General features: G+C 39.7%; 1 protein-coding gene across 2 annotated transcripts in view; it reads left to right on the top strand.

Moving 5' to 3' along the window:
- Positions 1–1673: 1673 nt before the first annotated feature.
- The window catches only part of carmil2 (capping protein regulator and myosin 1 linker 2), a 172089-nt gene continuing 150517 nt past the window's right edge, over positions 1674–23245 (top strand). For both annotated transcript variants that reach the window (XM_063067430.1, XM_063067431.1), the window contains exons 1-2: positions 1674–1732; positions 9411–9502. In XM_063067430.1, the coding sequence (XP_062923500.1) occupies positions 1693–1732; positions 9411–9502 (132 nt within the window). In that variant the 5' untranslated portion in view covers positions 1674–1692. The remainder of the gene's footprint in view (positions 1733–9410; positions 9503–23245) is intronic.

The following is a 23245-nucleotide window of genomic DNA, read 5'->3' as shown; positions in this document are numbered from 1 at the left end:
CTCTATTAACACATTGCAACACCACTGATTGTTGAGAGTTGCAACTAACCAATTTGAAATCCATTTAACACATACAAAATGCTGGTGGAACGCAGCAGGCCAGGCAGCATCTATAGGAAGAAGTACAGTCGATGTTTCGGGCTGAGACCCTTCGTCAGGGCTCAGTTAAAGTTCATGATCAATTTCATGATTATTGTCGAAGTCATATCTCAAAAGATTTTTATAACGGAATCATAACCTCAATTTAGATGAGTCCATACATTATTACTCCATGTATCTATTATTCATTGCGAACTGGATTTTGGATTCAGTCACCCTTGAACTAACCTCAAAAGAAAACTCCCTAAAATGACTACAACCCTGTTATCCGTTGATCTACTGATATCTGTTCTGCTGGTTTCAGCTGTTAATAGGAATCTTCGTGTTGTTCAACAAATGTGATGTCATCTAGCTGAACAACCAGTCACAGCTAAGGATATCGGCAACAAAGCAACAAGACAATGTTTCAGTGCTTTGCATTATTCATACCATGCATTGGAGCAAATGATATCAAGGTGGGAGTGGAAAATACAAATATATGAAAAGATTGAAAAGGTTAGTTTTATTTGTCACATGTACATCAAAGCATACAGTGAAATGTGATATTTGCATCAAAGGTGTGCTGGAGACAGCCTGTAGATGTCGCCTTGCTTCCAGTGCCAGCATAGTTATGCCCAGAACTTCCTAACCCTGACCAGTGCATCTTTTGGACGGGGGGAGAAAACTGAGACACATGGGGAAACCCAAGCGGTCACGGGGAGAACATACAAACTTCTTACAAAAAGCATCTGAAATTGAATCCCAATCTTCCGATTGCTGTAAAGCGTTGTGCCATCCACAGTGCGGCTACGCCACCCAATATAAATCACCTAAAAAAAATCCATTTGGGTACTGTCAGAACTGAAGTATGCACTTATCATAACTTTAGGTCAATAACATAGTTAAGTTAAAATTAGCACATAATGAATATTTTATATGTATCGCGTAACAAAGTGCAAAGTTTTCCGTCGTGGTTTTCCCTCGCAAGGGTAGTTTCTGCATACCCCAAATTCTCACCAGAGCACAGATTTTTCATTAGATCACAAATTTCCGCCTATTGTACTGGAGAAAGTTGCACGATAGCGTACCTGGATTTCCAAACCTAATTCACACATGCGCATCCAATGGGGTGTTATTGGTGATGAGTGATGACAGATTTCATAGTCATTTCAACTACCAAATTCTGATTCATGCATTGCTTCTGCCTCCATTCATTGTGTTATTTTATGAACACTCATTTTTGTATACGACTGCATCTGTTTATACTTTAATAATTCACATTTACAGTTTTGCTTTGTGTTTTGTTGGGATTCTCCATGATGTTTCAATGGAGCACCTCCAGCAAACAAACGAAACAACGTGAGTTTTTACAGCTGAAGTAACAATAGGAATAAAACCTAACATAGCTGATTTTTGTAACAATTGATTAAATAGAATGACGATGGTTCAGCTAGGTATTAATGTTGAAGCACACCAATAGTTCTGGGTGATTTAATATATTTTCAAAAAGCACAATTTCCTCTTCGGGTTGTGTGGTTACTGATGCAGGATGTGGAGCAGCTTCTAATTGATATTTGTCATTCTCAGTTACTCCACTGAAGTTGTCACTAGAAAATGGCTATCTCCAGTCAGGATATTTCAGAAGAGTTACAAGGTAATGATTTTGGCTTTAGTTAATTCTAAAAGAAGAGTTTTATCTCTACCACCTTCAAATTTCTGTTGAATTTTTGAGTTTTAGGGTTTTTTAACAATGCAAACGTGAAGGATATGAGCAACTGACATACAATTCAGCCTGCAACATGCAAAAGCAACACCTGCTAGATCTCTGAGCAAAGTAAATCAAAATTGAAAAACAGATATATGAGCATTTCTTTGGTTTTGTTTTAAATTGAGAATATTCATGAATATTTTGCTAGCTAAAAGTTTGAAAGCTTTGTTTTAAGCTTAATATATATACTTTAGTAAGTTCACTTGATGAATCAGCATTTTTAAACTTCTACCTTTTTACAGCATCATGAAGATATATTTAACTTGAAGATGACTTTGTGCTATTTTAAATTTGATTTAAGATTGATTACCTGCTCCCATTGCTACGTGAGTGATGTTTAGACCCTGAACATTGTTTTTTGGGATATGTTGTACACATTTCATGCTTTACATATAATTTTAACAGAAAACAACTTTTTTTTAAAAGATATCTACTCATTTAGATATCATTCAGTTTGTCATTAAAAGATGTTAAGCACATTAGGTTTGTACACCCAAATTGAGTGCAACGTTCAGTGTTTTATTGAAATAAACTATTTTCGTAATAAACAACGGGATACATGTAAATGTGGAGAATGAACCCTGGATATGGTGTCTAAAACCTATGGTTACAGCTCTAAAATAAGAGTTGTGTCAATCAGGACAGAGCTTACAAGAAAAGATGTAACCCAGACTGTGGGGAGTCTTTGAAATTTACTTCTCAAGAGCGCCTGAATATATCTGAGACAGAAAATGGGTCAATAGTCTTTTAAATATTAAGATGCTTTGATATATTAAGATTAAATGCAGGAAGGTAAAAGATCATTTGTGATTTTGTTGATTGGTACAGCAGGCACAAGGGGCTGAATGGCCTGATTTAAGCCTTGCATATTCTTTGTGCAACTTTAAATAAAATATTTCAACATCAAACTTAGTTCAAAATTTATCAACACATCTACAGAGCTTATATTACCACTTTTTTTGAATGATGGCTATGTAGCCAAATCTTGGGTTGGAGATTCAGTTGCATAGTGCCTGTTTTCTTTATGGCAACTAACCAAGTCCAAATGGATAGGCTGGTGACACATGCGTATTTTCAGCTAAAGTTATCATGACCCGGTTGTCGTGACTGTATTGTCCTCAACAAAGCTTTTTTTTTTGCCATGTTATTCCGAACGGGCCATCAGATTCTTATCTACCTATTACGTGGCAAGAGAAGTTCTCTTCTATCATAGAACCGCAGTTGTACAGCATAGAAATGGGCCACCTTTTTGTCTAACCCATTTAACACTAACCCTGTTTACCCGCACTAGGCCTGTTTTCTTCCATAGTTTGCATGTTTAATTGTCTGCATAAATGTCTCTTGAACCTACTTTTTACCTTTTACCAGCATGGAAGTTCCAGATATCAACTAAGCTGTGCAAAGGAAAACTTGCCTCTCAAGTTCCTGTTAAGATTCTTCCTCACTCACACTGGAAGCTTGTGTCCTCTTGTTTTGAAACTCCCAGGAAGGCTAAAAAAAAAAATCGACCTTTCTGTGACTCTTATAATTTTATGTTCTGTTATCTGGTCATTCCTCACCTCCTTCACCCCTGGAAAAGCAAAGCTAGCCTGTCCAATCTCACCCCACAAATCTGATCCAGGCAACAAATGGGTAACTCTCCTCCTCTCTCTTTTCAGCACAACCACACTTCCCTGTGGTGTGCAAACCTAATCAGTGCTTTGTAAAGTTGCACTTAACGTCCTAACATTTACATTCTGTACCCCAATCCATGAAGACGAAATGCCACTGTCACTACCCTATCATGACTCAAAAGCGCCCACAGAGAATAAAAGAACTCTGCTGGGGCAACACTTCTGCCAGGGCTGTCCCAGAGGAATGTACTTGTCTGTATGGTCAACAACTTCTATCATCATTGAAGCCACACGTATACCTCCAGCAGCAGAACAACAAGTGAAGGAGTCGGATTTTGTCTTTTCGTGTCTAATTTCTCACATCAGAGAACATCATCATGGCATTGTTCTCATAACCTAAATAATTACTTCTCTTCTGTTCAGATTTACGATTGTACTCACTTTGCTACGGAAAATTAATAAAATTCTGAAGAAAAAGTTATCAATTTACTCAGTTACATTTCCATCCAATAATAGTATCGACCAATAAAGAAAGACCTGGAGCTAGGCCCTAGAGCCTGACTTTCCGTATTTTTAAGGTGCTTTTGCCAGGGTTTGCAGCTTGAGTTGGAAAATTCTTGACCTCCTTTTAAAAATGCTGGATCGCTGTGGAGGACGATCCGTTGCAGTTCTGGACCAAGAAGGCCGGGTACAGGATATCACTGGGAACTCAAGCATCCTGGCCTGACTAGCTTTGTAACATTTGCGTGGAAACGAGTGACATATCAGTGATGAGCAGGTATAGAGTCATCATGGGGATGGTTCTTTCATGGAACCAGCCTTCTGGCGGGTCTGCTGTGCTAACCACTGTCAACATTGCCTTCAAAACCAGGATAATATGCATCTTTGTGTGCCACAACACAAATTGATGTAGTAGCAAGCTGAGCTTTTGTGACAGGAGTCTATGCTATAAAGTCTTAAGAGAGTCAGTGGAGGTTGTAGAATGATGAGGTCACTGTTGTTAATGGAGCTAATTATTCAGTCCATGTTGGATCAAATCGTCTCCAATCTTAGCAAAAAGAAATGTCAAGTTGGATTTGACTTCCCCATGCTTCCCAATGTTCTAAATGAACTGACTAAAGAGTAGCATAGTGCTTCAGATGCTACTTGAAAAATCAGCCTCCCTTAGTTTCCTGGGCCCTTGAAGTTCATTGCTGCTGTAAGCTGGCTCTTGTCCTGTTGTGCTACCCAGGGTCTTACCCACTTGTTCTGGTGGGTAATATCCACACCGCCTCCTCATCTGGGTTCATCTTCATTGAACCAGTGCCTACCATGTAGTTTTCAAGATTCTCTTTGCAGGATAGTTTCCTCTGCTCTCAAAGGAGCTTCCACATATTTTCACGGACGAGAGTACAGGAGGCTGAAGAAAGAGCTGAGATGAGAAATAGTTATGAATTACATGAGGATGAGCTACACCCCATTTCTGCCCTGGGAAAATGTCTCTGAGTGTCCACTTGATCTATATATGTCTCTATATAGGAGGTGGATGGAACGTACTGCCATGGATGGTGGTAGACACAGATACATAGGGTTATCTTAGAGACTCTTAACAAGGCACAGGATAAAGTAAAAATTGAGAGCTGTGTAAGAGGAAAGAGTTAGTTTAATCTTGCTGTAGGTTAAATGTTGGCACGTCATCATGGGTCAAAGTGCCTGTACTGTTCTATGACAGCCTTTACTTCCATCAACGATCATCTTGTATATACCTGTATTAGTCACCTCTCACCCTTCTTCTCTCCAAAGAGAAAAGCCTCAGCTCACTCAACGTTTGCTCGTAAGACATGCTCTCTAATCCGGGCATCAACCTGGTACATCTCTCCTGCACCCTCTCTAAGGCTTTCATATCCTTCCTATAATGACCAGAACTGAGCAAAACACAATGTGGTCTACCCAGAGTTTTATGGAGCTGCACATTGCCTTGTGGCTCTCGAACTCAATCCCCCAACGAATGAAGGTCAACACGCCACACACCACCTTAAATTCCTTATTAATTTCCATTGCAACTTTGAACTCCAAGATCTCTGTTCCTCCGCACTTTTAAGAATCTTGCTATTAACCCTGTCTTCTGCCTTCCAAATCCTGTATTCAACCTTCCCAAGTGAATCAATTGGAGGCCCTTCGTTGGTCGACATCACCCATGGAGATTGCGTCCTAGCTGTCTAGATACACAAGCCTGGGCAGTACGATATGGAGAGCAACATGTTGCCCATGTAGCAAGCAGCCCCTCTCCACGCAGCTGATGAACCCAAAGGAACAGCAGAGACCAATATGGTTTGGCACCAGCAGCGTCGCAGGAGTTGCCTGTCAGCATTGAACTCAATGTTGGGTTGCCTTAGGGACTCCAGCACTGGATTTTTCCTTGGGGTTTATCCCGAAGCCTTCCCCATAAGTGGTTATAGCCACAAGGTGGCGTTGGTTTGAGATCTCCTAGATGAGCTGCCAACTACGGCTGATGAGCCCCATCTGCCCGAAGTGAATGATATTAAGGTGCCAGCAACCTGCCTTGGCCCGTTCTTTCAGCAGACACGGTTCTGCCGGGCTTAGTAGCTAAGCCACTATGAAGGCCAGGAGCTGGACTTAGTTGTCAGAGACTATTGAGACACACGCCATTGAGAACGTTTAACAGGTAGTGGGAACTTCTCACCACTACCTCCTCTGACTTTAACAACCTTATGGAACCAAAGTGAATCACTTCACATTTTTCTGGATTGAACTCTATCTGCAACTTCTCGGCACAGTTCTGCATCTGTCAGTGTCCCGTTGTAACCTGCCACACTATCCACAGCACCACCAACTTTCATACCATCTGTACACTTACTAACCCACCCTTCCATTCCCTCATCCAAGTCATTTGTAAAAAAGTCATAGAGCAGATCCCAGAACAGATCACTGTCAAACATCATTGGCCACTGGTGTAATCATGCAAGCTTGTGACTATGAGGATAAAGTAATGCAAAATTTGGCCCTTTGGTTGTATGAAAGTGAAGGAGAGTAAGGATAAGAAATAATGTTGTGTTTGAGTTCTGTGATTTGTTGCATTATAACTAATGTAGCTTTGACCGAAGAATACAAGAGCAGAATTAGTTTAAGAGAGCTTTGAACTTCCATCAATGTTACATACATATCATTGGTGGTAAGTCGCTCAGTTTCATGCACTCTGCAGTCCCTATCGATTACAGTGATTTTAAACTTTCTTTCCTGACTGAGCTTCTTGGAGATCTAGCTTTCCAACAGCAGTTCTGACGATTATAGCGGTCTACTTTGGCAGAAGTTAACATACATCAGGATTGCCTTCTAATTTCCTCTTGCCATATTTCTTGATGCAGGCTTGTGGTTTCCATTGGGCTATTTGGGCATTATACTGTCTATATTGTGTATGCATGTATATATGCATACATACATGTATGTATATATGTATGGCCGGATTCGAACCCGGGACCACCTGCCCCAAAATCCAGTGCAGATGCCACTACACCACCAGCCAGCGAATATTCAATACAACAACATAAATAAATGGAATTATGTGTTTCATAATGGCAAATTGCCAGGGAGTGATGGAGCAGAACTATGCAATTTGTCATTTCAGCAAAGAGCAGCATAATCAGAATAAGGTACTTTTGCACAAGCACACTGAGATGAGTAGATGATGTTGCAACAGAGAATGAAAAGGGAAGCACACCCCATTAATGCCAATGAAAAATTATAGCATCTTCAAGGACTGATATTCTTCAGTTCTTACCCTGTCATGCTAAAGCATTTAAAAATAATTAACAAGCCTTGTGCAAAAATAGATATTAAACATACTTTTATAAACATACATTATAAATTGCTAGTTAACATTTCAAATAACTTTCAATAGCTTTTCAGGATTTGAACAGACGTATGTAATGAAGTTGTTGCAGTTGAAAGCACGCGTTCATGCTCATCTTGGGTGAAACTAGAGTAACGTAGCACAGAAGTAAGCTCTTTGGCTCACAAAATCCACAGCAGCGCCTTAACTTTCTTACAAGTTTGCGTTCATTCAGCATGTCATCGAACATGTTGACAGACTTCTACAGTGGAGAGTTGTATGGTTGCATCACGACCTTTTATGGAAACACCAATGGCCAGGAAAGGAAAAGGCTAGAGAAAGTGCTGGATGCAGCCCAGTTCATCACAGGCAAAACCCTCCCCACCATTGAGTACATTTACATGGAACGCAGCCACAGAAAGCAGCATCTGTCATCAAAGACCCCCCCCCACCACCCCGCATCATCTAGGCCATGCTACTACCATCAGGCAGGAGTACAGAAGGCTTATGCCCCACACGACCAAGATCAGGTAAAGTTATTAGTCTACAACCATCGTGCTCTTGAGATGGTGCGAATAACTGAATTCATCACTACTGTGAACTGATCCTACTACAGATTCACTTTCACTACAGACTCTTTTCAACTCGTGTTCTCAGTGTAATTTTTAATTTGCACAGTTCACCTTCTTTTGCACATGGGGTTGTATGTCAGTCTTTGTCCACTCATTTATCTGTATATAATTTATTTATTTTTTACCTGCAAAGGCCTGCAAGCCAAAGAATCTAAAGGGAGTATACAGTACTTTGATAATAAATTTAATTTGCATTTTGAATCCATGCTGAATATTGATCAATCGAAACTAATCCCACATACCAGCAGTTGGTCCAAAGGTGCATTTACCTAAGCGATTCAAGTGCTTATTTGGATACTTTTTAAGTATTGTTAGAGTACCTGCAGTACATCGAGGTATATTTGTCACGTGAGGGCTACTTCTGCTTCTATGCTTCCTCTATCGAAGCCTCTAAAACAGCACAATGAATGTCCTTGGCTATAGTTTAGAGAACTTCCCTTATCCCAGTCCGAAATCAATAAAGAAACGGAAGCTTTGCTGTGATATTGACTGTAATTGTCCATAGTTTCTGCTATTTCTCTGTTGCCCAGAATGAATGAGTCACATATTGTTGAATTGAGCGTGTCATAAATTGACATAAGTACATAAATTGCTGTATACATCAATGTTTTTTCATTAAATATTATGCTGGTAAATTCAGTGCAAAGCATTTAAGGCAGCAGGAAGTGGTTTCTTTACAGAAGTATGTGTACCAGATTTGGCAGCACAAGCCAAGAATAAAATAACCCAGCAGGCAGTAGTGGGACTCTGCCTGAAAATATTGTTGGCACAGAAAGCTTGATGCACGTTAACAAGGTTTTGCCGAACATTGCAGACATGCTTGTTGGTGACCGAGTATGTGGTGCCACTTGCACCTTTGAGTGTATTGGCTGTTAATGCAAACAACACATTTCACTGTATGCTTTGATATACATGTGATAAATAAATTTAAATCTGAACGCAGCCAGCCATGTTTGCTGCCAGAGTGGCATTGAGGTGGCAACTTTCCTCATCTTTTCTACCTTATCCTGCTGAAACAATTATATTTATTGTCCTTTGGAAAAAATCCAATATAGCTATTCAAAGAATCAAAATGTTGGGTTGTCTCCTCTAGATGAGTAGTGGTAACTCTGAAAGGGTAAATACGTCCATTTATTTCAAAAGTTTCCTCATTTTGAACTAGAATCTATCCACCCCAGTCTGATAAACAATTATCAAACCATACCATGCACCCAACTACTACGCTATATTCGTGACTTCCTGTACATCGGTGCCTCTGATCTTCCACCATCAAAGTGGAATCAGTCCCTATTGCACATCAGTTGAAAAAGCACTTCACCTTCGCTTCTGCTTTATCCTGCAACTTTAATAACAATATTTAACCATTTATGTATGGTATGTCTGCAATAATAGACAGCCTGTTTCTAAATGAGGAAGTCCATTATCTCGGTTGTAAATTGGGAAATTTCATCTCTTCCAGCGGCACTTCATGGAATTTTGTTTGTTTACAGAACATATAACCAAGATTCTACAGCCAAAGAAAGTAGAGTTTATGAAGCAAGTGAAAACAACAGTGAAATGTAAATCAGAAGAAAAAATATTGGTATGTTCTTCACTGCTTGAGATGTTCTGACAAGTATTGCTATCGTGGAATAAAAGGTTTTAAAGTTATCATTAAAGAAGTGGTAACAATAGTAAACCACTTACTCCACAGCTCATTGAAGGAATATCCAATGTTTTGTTTCTGTCTTCCTGTATTCAATTAAGCATTGTTAATAATGCCTCGATATGCTGGGATCCTTGCCAATTACACAGTGAAACTCAGCGTCAGTGTTCTTACTTTGATCTCCATAGGTAGATGATAAGTTGGTACTTTTTGTCTCCACTGGAAAAAATACGCAGACAATAATCTGATGAAGTTAGGGCAGAGGATGTGGTGTATATGATAACAGTAGATGGTCCATATTCTGCCTGGAGATTGGCATCCAGTGGTGTTACGCAAGGATCTATCTGCTGTTTGTGATTTATAAAAATGACTTGGACGAGGAAGTAGAAGAGTGGGTTTAGTAGGTCTGCAGATGGAATGAAGGCTGGTAGTGTTGTGGATAGTGTAGAAGATTATCATAGGTGACAAGGGAACATTGATAGGATACAGACCTGGGCTGAGAAGTGCTAGATGGAGTTCGATTCAGGAAAATGTAAAGGGATGCTCTCTGGAAGTGTTACGTACCTCGTAATGGAGTTTGTTATGTACCTCGTTACGTACCTCATAACGGAATTCAGGAAAACGTAAAGGGATGCTCTCTGGAAGTGTTACGTACCTCGTAATGGAGTTTGTTATGTACCTCGTTACGTATCTCGTAATGGAATTCAGGAAAGCGTAAAGAGATACTCTCTGGAAGTGTTACGTACCCCGTAATGAAATTCATTACGAACCTCATTACGTACCTCATTACGTACCTCGTAATGGAATTCAGGAAAGCATAAAGAGATGCTCTGTGGAAGTGTGATGTACCCCATAATGGGTTTAAAGAACCAGCAGAAATGGAACACACCTGGAGTCTGGTTTTGTTATTTTCTAATGCTATTTTATTAGTGACTAGGTAATAAAGTAACATAAAACCAGATAAATCAAACAGGTTAGCAGAGATCATGCATGTATAGGGGTGGAAATATAAAACCCAATTTGATTTGTAATTGATACAGTCTTACGATGGTAGGTAAGCGAAGTCAGTTCAGTTCGTGTTATTGAGTTATTGAGTTGTGTAGAATTGAGGGGGGGGGGCAAGAGAGAGAGAGAGAGAGAGAGAGATATGTTTTATCGATGTTTTATTGAGCCGATGTCGTTGATTCTTCCCGTTGTTCTCCGAAACTTCCAAGTTAGCCAAACTTGACCAACTTAAGAGCATCGTCTTCAAGTGATAATCTACCAACCCAGGCAAGAGTTAGATGCACTAGTAGACTCCACAGAGTCACTCTTTCACGCACTAATAATCACAGATCAATTCCTCTCAATTGATCCTCAGTCCCACACTCGTGGGCACCTGAAAAGGATAGTGGTAACTTCACCACACCTTAGTGCGTCTGCGTGTCCTGTGAAACAAGCAATTACGCTGGTTTAAATAGTGTTGTGCTGAACACCAGCTGTCCATCAAGTAGCTCTTCCCTTCTCTCTCTGTAAGAAATCAGAAGCTGGCAGTATCCTTACAGAAATCCAAAACAAACTGTGAGCAGTCTTCGCTCTTCTCTCTCTCAGTAACAAGCTGTTTGACCTGTACAGCTGCACGCCCTCTCTCTCTTTTTAAAAGCACAGTCCATAATGAATACCTCAGGATATTGTCACAGGAAGGCAGCACCTGAAGACAGAGTACAGGATTAATGGTAGGATTCTTTGCTGTGTGGAGGAACAAAGGGATTTTGGACTCCACATCCACGGATTCCTCAATGTTATCAATCAAGTTGATAGGGTAGTTAAGAAGGTGATGGTGTATTGGCAAGGTAATGTTGCAGCTCCATGAAACTCTGCTTAGACCACATTTGGAGTATTGGAAGATGTGGAAGCTCTAGATAGCGTGCAGAAGTGTGACCTTTGGATAGGCTAAAAGGTTGGCACAACACTGTGGGCTGAAGAGCCTATTCTATGTAAATTAGAGGGAAATGTAAATTTAAATACATAATTTAAACTATCACCTGCGTTCATCATAGTGCTTAAAATAATTTGTTTCAAATCGTTAAAATGCTTCAGTGAATTCCTATTTTTAGCTTTCTGAGAATATGCACAAGAATTTATATTGTGTTAGCTATTCAGAATTTATCAAAAAAGCAGAGGCAAATAACAGAGAATTTCACTATAAGATCTCAACCCCAGGTCTTTGATTCTCTCTGGACTGTACTGAGTTTATTGATCTCACTCAGGACATAATAGGAATGCATCAATTGAATGCAGAAACCCAGATTAGGGAGTGAATAAAAAAAAGTGTTGCTATCGCAAGAGTTTTTGCAAGTGGACATGACTACATTATGTATCTGACAAGGCTGTTCAGGTTTATCATACAACAACCAGGTGACAAAATAGTTGAAATCAGCAGCAATCCAGAAGTTATAGTTTCTTAAGTTTAAATATCTCTTCTGAGAGGCAAGAGAAAATAAATAAGAAAAGGGAAATTACAAAAGCCTTTCTGTAAGGCTGTTCCTTATTTTCATTCCAAGAAATGTGTCACATCAGAAACCTGGGTATTTTTGTTATAGGAAATAGTCATCTTTGAAGAAGGTGGCAGATTTCGTCATCGAAATGCCGGTTATAATCTATAATTGTACCTGGCTTGAAGCCTGAGAAGAGTTTGTTCAACCTATATGCCAGGAAAACACTGGATCCTTCTTCAAATAGAATGTTGACATTGTGAAGGAGGTGAAGTACCAGAGGAAAGCCTTTCTACAGCCGATGAAATTCAAGAAGCTGGAGATGCTGCACATCTGAAATTAAAAACAGTAGATGCAAATATCATTCAGCAGCAGGTCAGGCAGCATCTCCAAAGCGAATAACAAAGTTAATTTTCAATGTTAATTCAAAGCCCATCAGAATATATTTTGTTTACTTCAATTTTTAAATTATTTCCTTGGTGTTTTAACATAAATTTTAAAAAAAATTGTTACTTTCAAAAATTTGTAGTATTTTAATTGTTTCAAAATATCTTGGAACATCCTGCCAAAGGTTGTCCGATGTCCTTTGTACTCGATGTTGAGACCACACCAAGAGCAACGTGTAGAGTTCAGACATTCTTATTGAAGGAAGGATATATCTTGCCTTGGAGGCTCACTAGATTACTTGCTCAGATTTAGAAGATGTTTCAAGATAATGATGGAACACTGTCTGCGATTTAGAACAATGAAATGAATGTCTTTCTCAAATTAAAAATTCTGAGGCAGCTTTATGGAGTAGATACCATAAGGTTGTTTCCCTAGCCAGGAGAGTCAGGAAGTGGGTACATAAATCAGAAGGTAGACTGACATGATGAGGGTTTTCATTTCTGATGATCATGAATCTGCTTGAATCACTGGACTGAATTGACCTGAATTGTCCCCGCTTCCCTCCAGCTGGATTCAGGGGGCCCTCAGATCTGTCCACCCCTTCCTCCCAAACCAGCATCCAACAAGGCTTCAAAGGCCTCGATGATGAGTAAGTTTGTAACTCGATAACTTTTGGCTACTATAAAAAAACCACTACAAATTTTTAAAAATGGGAATTAAATCAATAAAAATGATTAAAGTAAATAATTAAGCATTAAATCACCAAGAACGAATTAAAATCATTAAAGTAAAGAAAAACAAAAATCTGCCCATCCTTACACCAACATGGCTGCATTGCAGAGGTATTGTGGAGGGATGTATGTGGCAGCAACTTTCCCTCAGCTCCTCATGTTTTTGCAGCAGGCCCATGTGCTTACGGGCGGTGAAACATTGGTAGTTCCCTTTGGAACTACTAGTCACAGCTAACTCAGTTCAGCCTCTTAAACTGTGACAGATTTTCAGAATACATGTGAATGTTGAATGACGTGGATTGAGAAGAAAAGGAGAAGAGGGTTGAATGATCAGAGCAGACTTGACGTGTTGATGATAGAGCTACCATAGGTCGCTAAGTCTACCTCTACTTTTATTTCTTTTGAAATGGGATTTATTGTGATCCAGAGGCAGAGCCACCAGAACTACTGCCTCAACAGAGCTCCAGCTGTCCAGGTTAAATTCTGAACTCTGCTGTCTGCGTAGAGTTTGCACACTCTCCCAGTGACCACGTATTCCGGTTCCTCTGTTCATCCCAAAGATTTGTGGGTGAGTAGGATTTTGCCCCATGCAGTGTCTGGTGGGAGCTGAGAGGGTTGGTGTTGATGGAGGGTTGGTAGACTCAAGTGTGTTGAGCCAGTTTTCGTCCTGAACGATCATGAACATTTTATACCCTTCAGTGAAACAACTGAATTTCACAGCGTCATGATCTATGCAGTTTGGGTCTGCGTGAAGAATCTATGAGATCTTTTGATGGAAATAACAGAGTGAGGGCTGATTGTTTCTTGGAGGTTGTTAGTATTAGATGGCATGTAAACTCTGCTCTTAACCACAATGAACAGATGGTTCAGGCTCGGTGAACTCAGTTTCCAAACTGCAGCAGATCGTTGTTTTTTTTAAGGCACACAGCAGCAAAATTAATATTTTAGAAATTTATGCGTTTTATAGTTAATTAAATTATCTAGCTTGGATGGGAGTATTCACCTGAGTGTTTTGGATACTTAGGCAAGGTGAATTTCTAATTTTGGTTGGTGGAATCCAAGTAATGAATAGGAAATGAGTTCTATGATGCTCATACACAAAGTAGCTAAAGAATTGCCAATTTTTTTTTTCTTGTGAGGCTGTGATATTAGGAAGAAAAGCCTTTTTTTTTAAAAAAGAATATCTGAACCGCTGAAGTTTGAGAAGGAGAGTAACAGTCATGATCTTGCCCCCATCTCAGACCTTGTGGGAGAGAGGAAACTTAAAAACTAATGTGCATAAGGTAAATTTAGTATTATGTGACGACCAACACTGACCTGGTATGTTAGACAGCAGACATTGAACTAACTGGATAGATCAGTCTGCCAGTACACAAATCCAAATATAAATCCTCAACCTTCAGTGTTTTTAAAATACATACCGACCAAAAATCTGAGTGTATAAAGGGCATGGAATCTGTAAAAACTCAGTTCCTAAAAGTGCAAATTACCACCGTGTTTGCAAATCACATGCATACATTTCACACCAAATTATCTGTTGTTGGCAAGACAACTCACAAAATGGTCCATATATCTTGTATATGCATGACTAATTCAAATAAAATGTTATTTTTAAATTTATGTAGTTTAAGACTGCTATCTGAAACAAACTTAAATTTAAGAATTTTAACTATTAACTGATAATATTAATTGACATTTATTCAATAGATGCTATATTGTGATTCCTTGATAAATTAAATGACCTACCAATGTTATAATGGCTTTTAAAAAGATTTAAAGTACGGAATTCAAAATGTTAATATCCTCACATAATCACTGAAAGCATCTACAGTGAAGCAGTGAAAATGTCACTCAAATGGTAGCATGTATGGTTCTGGGTCAGAAGATTTGAAGTTCACTTGAGGGACCTATCACTACCATATACATCTGTGAAATACTGCATAGATGGCTTGTATATTGCAAATAAGACACTATATTGTAATAAGCCTCTTCATAATTTAAATTAGTAATTTGGACTCACAATGGCAAGTATAATTACTAAATTTTCAAACAACAAATGTTGGGGAAGGAGGAGGGGTGGGCTGGTTGGTAGTTACTATAAATAAAATGAAAGAAATTTATAATCTTGTATGGCAGTTATAAATGAACCAGTGCATTTTGTGGGAAACAATTAGGAAGCTGCATGTTTCTTAGATAATGAGAAACTGAATGGAGTTGAAAATCAAAGTGGATACAGATAACTTACTGAAAGTGGAATGCAGCTTGACGAGGTCATAAGAAAAAAATTGAAAAGAAAATAAGTACTAAAACTTATCAAACCTTTGCTGAACAATATGAATCTGTGTCCAATCTTTTCTGAAATATTACCTGAACTGAGACGTTATAACATTTTTAGGAAAGATCAAATACGCAAAAGCGAAACTATCTAGGAGTGCCTTACAGAGGTACTTAACAGAATGAAACCTTACAGTCAGAATGCTGAGTGTGTTAACAGCATGGTATTTGAATTAAATAAGATAGAGGCCTTTAAGGAGAATCAAGGTAAGTTTATTAGGAAAAAATATCAGTAAGCCAATCACATTAGATGAATTGTCATGCAGCATTTAAGTCTTTCTTTCATTGCTGTAGTCTCAGCCATTGAACTAATTTGTAACATTCTGTATACAGTAAATTCAAATAAGTTCAAGTTAATCTTAAACTCAGAATCATTCCTTAGGATCTAATCCTTTGTTGTTGATTTAAAAATTGATATCCTAAATTATGATTTAGTGAAAATAACATGGAAGTGAAAATTCTATTAATGGTTACTAAATATGGACCATCTGACCATAAAACTGATTTAACATTACGCTTCTGCTTCTCCTGGGCCCCAGAAAAGAGACCAAGTTGTTTTGAGAGGAAAAGTCATCTTTTGAGCCTGATCACTTTTTGTTTCTGGGTCGGAACCCTCAGTGATTTCATGTGCTTCATTTTCAAACCGTGTGGTGAAATCACATCAGGCATTATCTTCCCATTGTTTGGTACATGTAAAGAGTCATTTATTTCAGGCAAGGGAAGTGGGCTTTTTGATGTTTACAAATGTGGTAGTTCCTAATAAATGCTCAGCTAGGCCTGGTGCCAACAGATTCTCGTGATAAATAGGTCATCTGTCTGAGTTGTGAATAGACCAGACTAAAAAATATATATTTTACCCAAACCTCTATTAGTATTGATGATGCCAGTGTACCAGTAATGAGCACAATTTACTTTTAAGCGACAGTGTGGCTCCACTCTATGATAACTTCTGAGAATTAGAAAGGCATTCAGACGGATGTAGGGGCAGCTTTGTTAGAGTACATTAATGGAATCAGTTTCTAATATTGAGTTGCTATAAACTCACGTTTTGTCATTCTTTGGAATTGCAGTCCACATGTTGTATTATTTTAATTACAAGAGCAACACACAATATGCTTCCCAGTAAAAGAGTGAATCTGTTGCTATTTCATAAGGATCAGAGGTGATAGTGTGGCCGAAACAGTGGAGGTGTAAGTGCAATTTCAACCTATGATTTCACTTACTTTTCAAACCTTTCCTTATATAGTAAAGGTGGAACTAATCATATATCCATAGCTCAAAATAAGTAGCACATATTCTTGCATGCAAATATCAGTTTGCCTCCTAAGGTATGCATGACAGCAAATGAATATACAATGGCTATCTTGGCTGAAAATGTGTTTCAATGAAGCATTACTTCCACTACATTAATTTGCATGCATATTCGTATTTAGGTTGCAGCACATGACCTTTGAAATAAGCCACCTAGCTTTTCTGTATTTGCAGCAGCTTCCACGTATTTTAATAAGATCAAAAGGTTGAAGAAAGCATAGGTTAAAGCTGCACTTGTACCCCTGATTTTGTTCTTCTTTTACAGGAAAAGTTAACAATCATATCAGTTACTGCAGTACCCGGGTTTTCTAAACAGAACCTAGATGCGGTGCCAGATTTGAAATAAGTGCACAAAAGTTAAGACTGTGACCACAATTTCTAAAGCTCCTTGCAAGGGGCATTCAAGCTAAAAAAACCCCAGATAAGCCATCGTATTACTGTACTTGTATAATTCATTAAAACTCACTAAAACCACACGGCATTTGGCAACAAGCGCTGAATTACTTCAAATTCAATTGTTATTTACTTGCAACACACACATAAAATGCTGGAGGAACTCAGCAGGCCAGGCAGCATCTATGGAAAAAAGTACAGTCGACGTTTCGGGCCAAAACCCTTCGAAAGACTCTTGATTGTTACTTACTTGTTGGCTTTGTAACTAAGCTGTCCTATTAATCATTAGAACAGGAATCGGACCTTCAGAAGCTGCAAGTATCCCGCAATGCCTTTAACTTAGTACATGGTAATTATTCTCATGCCTCCTCTACATCGGTGAAACCCGACGCAGATTGGGGGACCGCTTCGTTGAGCACCTCTGCTCCGTCCACCACAACAGACAGGATCTCCCGGTAGCCACCCACTTCAACTCTGCTTCCCGCTCCCATTCAGATATGTCCATACATGGCCTCCTCTACTGCCATGATGAGGCTAAACTCAGGTTGGAGGAGCAATACCTCATATACCGTCTAAGTAGTCTCCAGCCCCTTGGTATGAGCATAGAATTCTCAAACTTCCGGTAGTTCCCTCCTCCTCCCTTTCCCTATCCCTATTTCACTCTACCCCTCCCCCAGCTGCCTATCACCTCCCTCATGGTTCTGCCTCCTTCTACTACCCATTGTTTTCCTGCTTATCACCTCCCTGCTTCCCCTCCTCCACCGCTTTGTCTTTCAAATTACTGGTTTTTCAACTGAACCTACCAGCCTTCTCCTTCCCACCCTCCCCTCACCTTCTTTATAGGGCCTCTGCCCCTTCCCTCTGCAGTCCTGATTAAGGGTTCCGGCCTGAAACGTCGACTCATCGTTTCCACGGATGCTGCCCGACCTGCTGAGTTCCTCCAGTGTGTTGTGAGTGTTGCTTTGATCCCAGCATCTGCAGATTATTTTGTGTTTACGATTCTCATGCCCGGATCTTCCAGAGCAGTTCAAGTTCCTAACTGTTCTTAAAAAAAATGGTCACTAACATCACTTCCCCAAATTCTACCACTAAATATTTCCTTCAAGAATTTTATTTTTATTAATAAATAAAATTACCAGTGTTAATGCCTTTAGGAAACTCTCCAGGATTTTGATTTTTAAAAAATATGCTGTACTATTTACTTGCAATTTTTGTAGCTAAATGCTCGAGCTTTTTTCAATGAGTCTCTCCATATATTGATTGGATCGTAGAACAGAGGAGCACAGTACAGGCCCTTCAGCTGATGATTTGTACTGACATTTAACCTACATATCCTTGCATTGTTCTTTAATCCATGTGCCAATCTAAGTGTCTCTTAAATGCCCCTAATGTATTTGCCTCTACCACCACACCAGGCAGTGCATTCCATTCACCTAGCACTCTCTGTGTGAAAAAAAACTTACATCTGACACCACCCCCCCCATACATTCCCCCAGTCCCCCCCACCCCCATGCATTAGCCATTTCCAGCCTGGGGGGAAAAGTCCAAGTGGTTTCAGTATGCAGCAACTGGGAAACTCCTCCTGAATGACCCTATATAAAACAAATCTATAGTTGTATGTCAGGGTCTTGGTATTGCATACGAAAAGATAGGAAAACAATTGTAATAATTTATGCAATGCCTTGGGAAGCTTTTGTATGTTAAAGGGAAATATGAAGGCCTGACTAATTTGGGAAAAATTCTGCATGTTCAACTCGTATGATAGGCTGAACATTTTTTTTTAAAACTATCTACATTAGGGATCAAATAGACAATTGAAAGGCAGTATTTTATTCTTGAGTTTTAAATTGGTAAATTGGTTTATTATTGTCACGTGTACTGAGCTGAAGTGGAAAAACACCTTTCGTACAGATCAATTCATTATAACAGGTCATGGTAGTACAAGGCTAAAAAAAGAGTGCAGAGTAAGTTGTTGCATTTACAGAGACGGTGCAGTGCAAGTAGACTAAAAGCTTCAAGGTCATAAGGAAATAGAAGTCAAGAGCCCATCTTATCACACTTTCAATAGCCCTATAACAGTGGGAAAGAAGCTGCCTTTGAGAAGGGTGGTACATGCTTTCAGTGTTTGTATCTTCAACCGGACGGGATGGAGCCAGAGGAGAGAATGGCCAGGGTGGCTGGGTGAAGTCTTCAATTGTAGTGGCTGGTTTACTGAGGCAGCAAGAAGTGCAGATCGTGTCCATGGAGGGGATGCTGATTCCTTGATGTGCCGAACTGTGCCCACAAATCTATAGTCACTGGTGATCACAGGTAGAGAATTTGCCCTACCAGACCATGAGGTTTCTGGAAAAGATGCATTGATTAAAGGCTGGTAATGGGCAAAGGGGACATGCCTCCCGAGGAAGTAAAGGTGCTGTTGAGCTTTCTTGCTTGTGGAGTCTATGTGGTTTGACCTTCATTCCTAGGAGTTTGTAGTTTTCAACTGTCTCGAGCTCAGTGCCATTTGATGCAGGAGCACGTGCACTTCTTCCTGAAGTAAATGACCAGCTCTTTTGTTTTGCTGACATTGAAAGAAAGGTTGTTGTCATGACACCAAACCATTGGGCTCTCTATCACTTTCCTTTACTCCAATTTAATGCTGTCTGAGATGCAGCCCACTGCACTGGTGCCATCTGCAAACTTGTACATGGAGTTAGACCAGAATCTGGCCAAGTGGTCGTGAGTACGTAGGGAGTGGAGTGGGGGTGGGGAGGGGAGGGGTCGAGGATGCAGACTTTTGGGGTAAAAGTGTGTTGCCTCTTATCCTTATTGATTGTGGTCTGTTGGCCAGGAAGCCAAGGATCCGTTGCAAAGAGAGCTGTTGAGTCGGAGGTGGGAGACAGGTTCGCTTGGAATTATAGTAACGAAGGTGGAGCTGAACTCAATAACGTTACTGTCCAGAGGCTCCAGAGATAAATGTACGGCTAGTGTGGTGATATCTGCTATAGACCTGAAGCAATCTGTTGAGTTCGTCTACTGGGAATATACTGGAATAGTCCATTGTAGAAACCTCCAGAGAATGGAATGAGAAGTCCCTTTTGAACAATTGCTTAGCATTCTACCAAATTATCCTGATTAATAAGAAAATTTGTGATTTCTTCAGTCTGAGAAATGAAGCATCCTAATGTAAAGGGACTGCTGAATGCTTGCAGTTTCTGAAGATCTAATTGCTTCCAGTGAAAGCCCTACTTATGTGAGAATACTGTTCTTGGTCTACAGTTCAGCATTCAACACCATAATTCCATCCAGGCTTGACAGGAAGCTTAGAGATCTTGGCCTTGACCTTGCCTTGTACAGCTGGATCCTGGACCTCCTGTCAGATTGCCGTCAGGTGGTAAGAGTGGGCTCCCTCACCTCCACCCCTCTGCCCCTCAACACAGGTGCCCCTCAGGACTGCGTACTAAGTCCACTCCTTTACTCCCTGTATATCCATGACTGTGTCACCACCCACAGGTCTAATCTGTTAATTAAATTTGCCGACAACACTACATTGATTGGCCTAATCTCAGACAATAATGAGGTGGCCTACAGGGAAGGAGTCATCTCTCGGACAGAGTGGTGTCAAGGAAACAACCTCTCCTTCAATGACATAAAAACAAAGGAGCTGGTTGTGGATCACAGGATGAATGGAGAAAGGCTAAACCCTATTGACATCAATGGATCTGGGGTTGAGAGGGTGAACAGCTTTAAGTTCCTCGGCATATACATCACTGAGGACCTCACGTGGTCTGTACACACCAGCTGTTTGGTGAAAAAGGCACAACAGCGCCTCTTCCGACTCAGACGGTTGAGGAAGTTTGGTGTGGGTCCCCAAATCCCAAGAACCTTCTACAGGGCACAGTTGAGAGCATCCTGACTGGCTGCATCACTGCCTGGTATGGGAACTGTACTTCCCTCAACTGCAGGACTCTGCAGAGAGTGGTGCAGACAGCCCAGCGCATCCGTAGTTGTAAACTTTCCATGATTCAGGACTTTTACAAAAATATGTGTGAGAAAAGGGCCCATAGGATCATTCGGGACCCGAGTCACCCCAACTACAAACTGTTCCGGCTGCTACCATCCGGGAAATGGTACCGCAGCATAAACGCCAGAAGCAACAGGCTCCGGGACAGATTCTTCCACCAGGCCATCAGACTGATTAACTCACGCTGATTCGAGTGTATTTCTGTGTTACATTGACTGTTCTATTTATTATAAATTATTATAAATTACTGTGATTGCACATTGCACATTTAGACAGAGATGTAACATAGAGATTTTTACTCCTCATGTGAAGGATGTAAGAAATAAAGTCAATTCAATTCCTTACAAATTGAAGAAAGATCCCTAGCCAAAGCATCCCTCTTTGCCGTAATTTAGACAGTGAGTAAACAGTTAATCACAAGGCTTTAACAAAGTTGGAGATGTTCAAGGTTTGTTAATGATAAAACAATTGGAGTACATATTGCTGGTTCCAACTAAACTTTTCTGTATCCCTGTTGAGATATTTTCTGAGATTAATCTGATGACTTTTCTGGAAATGATTTACATGAATTATTCCAGCTGATTGTTTATGAATCACATTTTTGGTGATTGTTGGCTAGGCAAGAGCATTGTATCCTTAAGATTGCTATCTGCAAACTTACAGCTTTTAGAGAATCAAAACTCCAGGAGAATGAACTTGAAAATTAAATTAAGGTTCCATTTACAGCTGGCTGGGAGAAAATTGCTAACTTTGCCAGTTTTATAATATATCCATCAAAGGCTGTCATTTTGAATGACATTGATTTAATACAATTAATAACAACTTCTGCAAAGGCTTGAACTCTTCAGTCAGCTCTATAGGAAACCGGATTGTGCAATTTATAATTTTAAAGTATAAGAAACACAGTTGAGGCCTTGTGTTTATATTGGGAATATCTTGGACAGGTAAGGATGAAGCAAAAAGCAGCAGGGAGCTGTGCAATTAGCAACTAAGCACCCCGACAGTATTTCTTTTGTCCTAGGCTGGAAAGGGTGATGTTTGCAGCTGAACAATAATATACTGGTGAAATATGGGTGAAGAGTTTACACTAAAGCTTGATTTGCCCGTGCTTGTACTTTGGCAGAATGGTTGTACGGATGGTCAGTTCTCAATTGCAGATTTGGAGGTGTATGTTCCTGTTACTCAATAACATGGTGCTGGACTAAAGGAGAGCATGGGAAGTATGCTTTGATTTTTCCAACTTAACATAACTGTCATAGACAATGCAAATGGTTGCGATGATGTGGGAAAGCAAGAAATTGCTGATGGGATCTGGGTCTTCAGGATACTGCTAAAGAGTAAATCCAAAAATAACCCAAGGCCTCAAGTCGAATAAATCTCTTTTCTCGTCTTGTTCAAACGGCTTCATGACCTCCCAGCTCAATCTCTGTAATCTATTCTATTCGTACAGCCATCCAAAACATGTGTTTCTCCGACTTGGATTTATTTTGTGTTTCCATTTTTCTTTGTCCCATCAGCCATGAATGCACTAAGCATTGGAATTACTGCCCTAAAAGTTCCCCTTTGCTCCCCCTTAAAACACTGGTTAAAGCTAGTGCTTTTACTTCCCTTTCTTGCTATTGGCTATTTGTGCCTATTAGAAATGGCTAAGGATTATTTGCAAAGTTATGTACGCTTTATAATTTGGTTTAGAGTTTGATAGCTTGCAGAAAATTATATAGTTTTATTCAATAAAATGTCATTAATTTTTCACCCTTTTGTCAGCCTTAATGGATGATGGAGTACATGAGTTGAGCAGGCATCAGCCACGAGGATCTGCACTTCTTTGACAACCCAGCTGGATTATGGGCAAATTGAATGGCTATCACAACATGGGAAATGTTTGTCATAGTAAAACATCTGTAATTAAAATATTAGAGTTTGGTTAATTATTTTAGATCAACTACTCATATTTATGAGACAGTTGGAGAGGAGCATGAGCTTAGATCTTGTTATTTCATTTGTAATAAGGCATAGTTATGTTGGAATAAAGGGTTAGGGTTTATAT

Source organism: Mobula hypostoma, chromosome 14 (genome assembly GCF_963921235.1).
Source record: "Mobula hypostoma chromosome 14, sMobHyp1.1, whole genome shotgun sequence".
Taxonomy (NCBI): Eukaryota; Metazoa; Chordata; class Chondrichthyes; order Myliobatiformes; family Myliobatidae; genus Mobula; species Mobula hypostoma.
The sequence above is the reverse complement of the archived record's forward strand: the minus strand, read 5'-3'. Positions and strand labels throughout refer to the sequence as shown.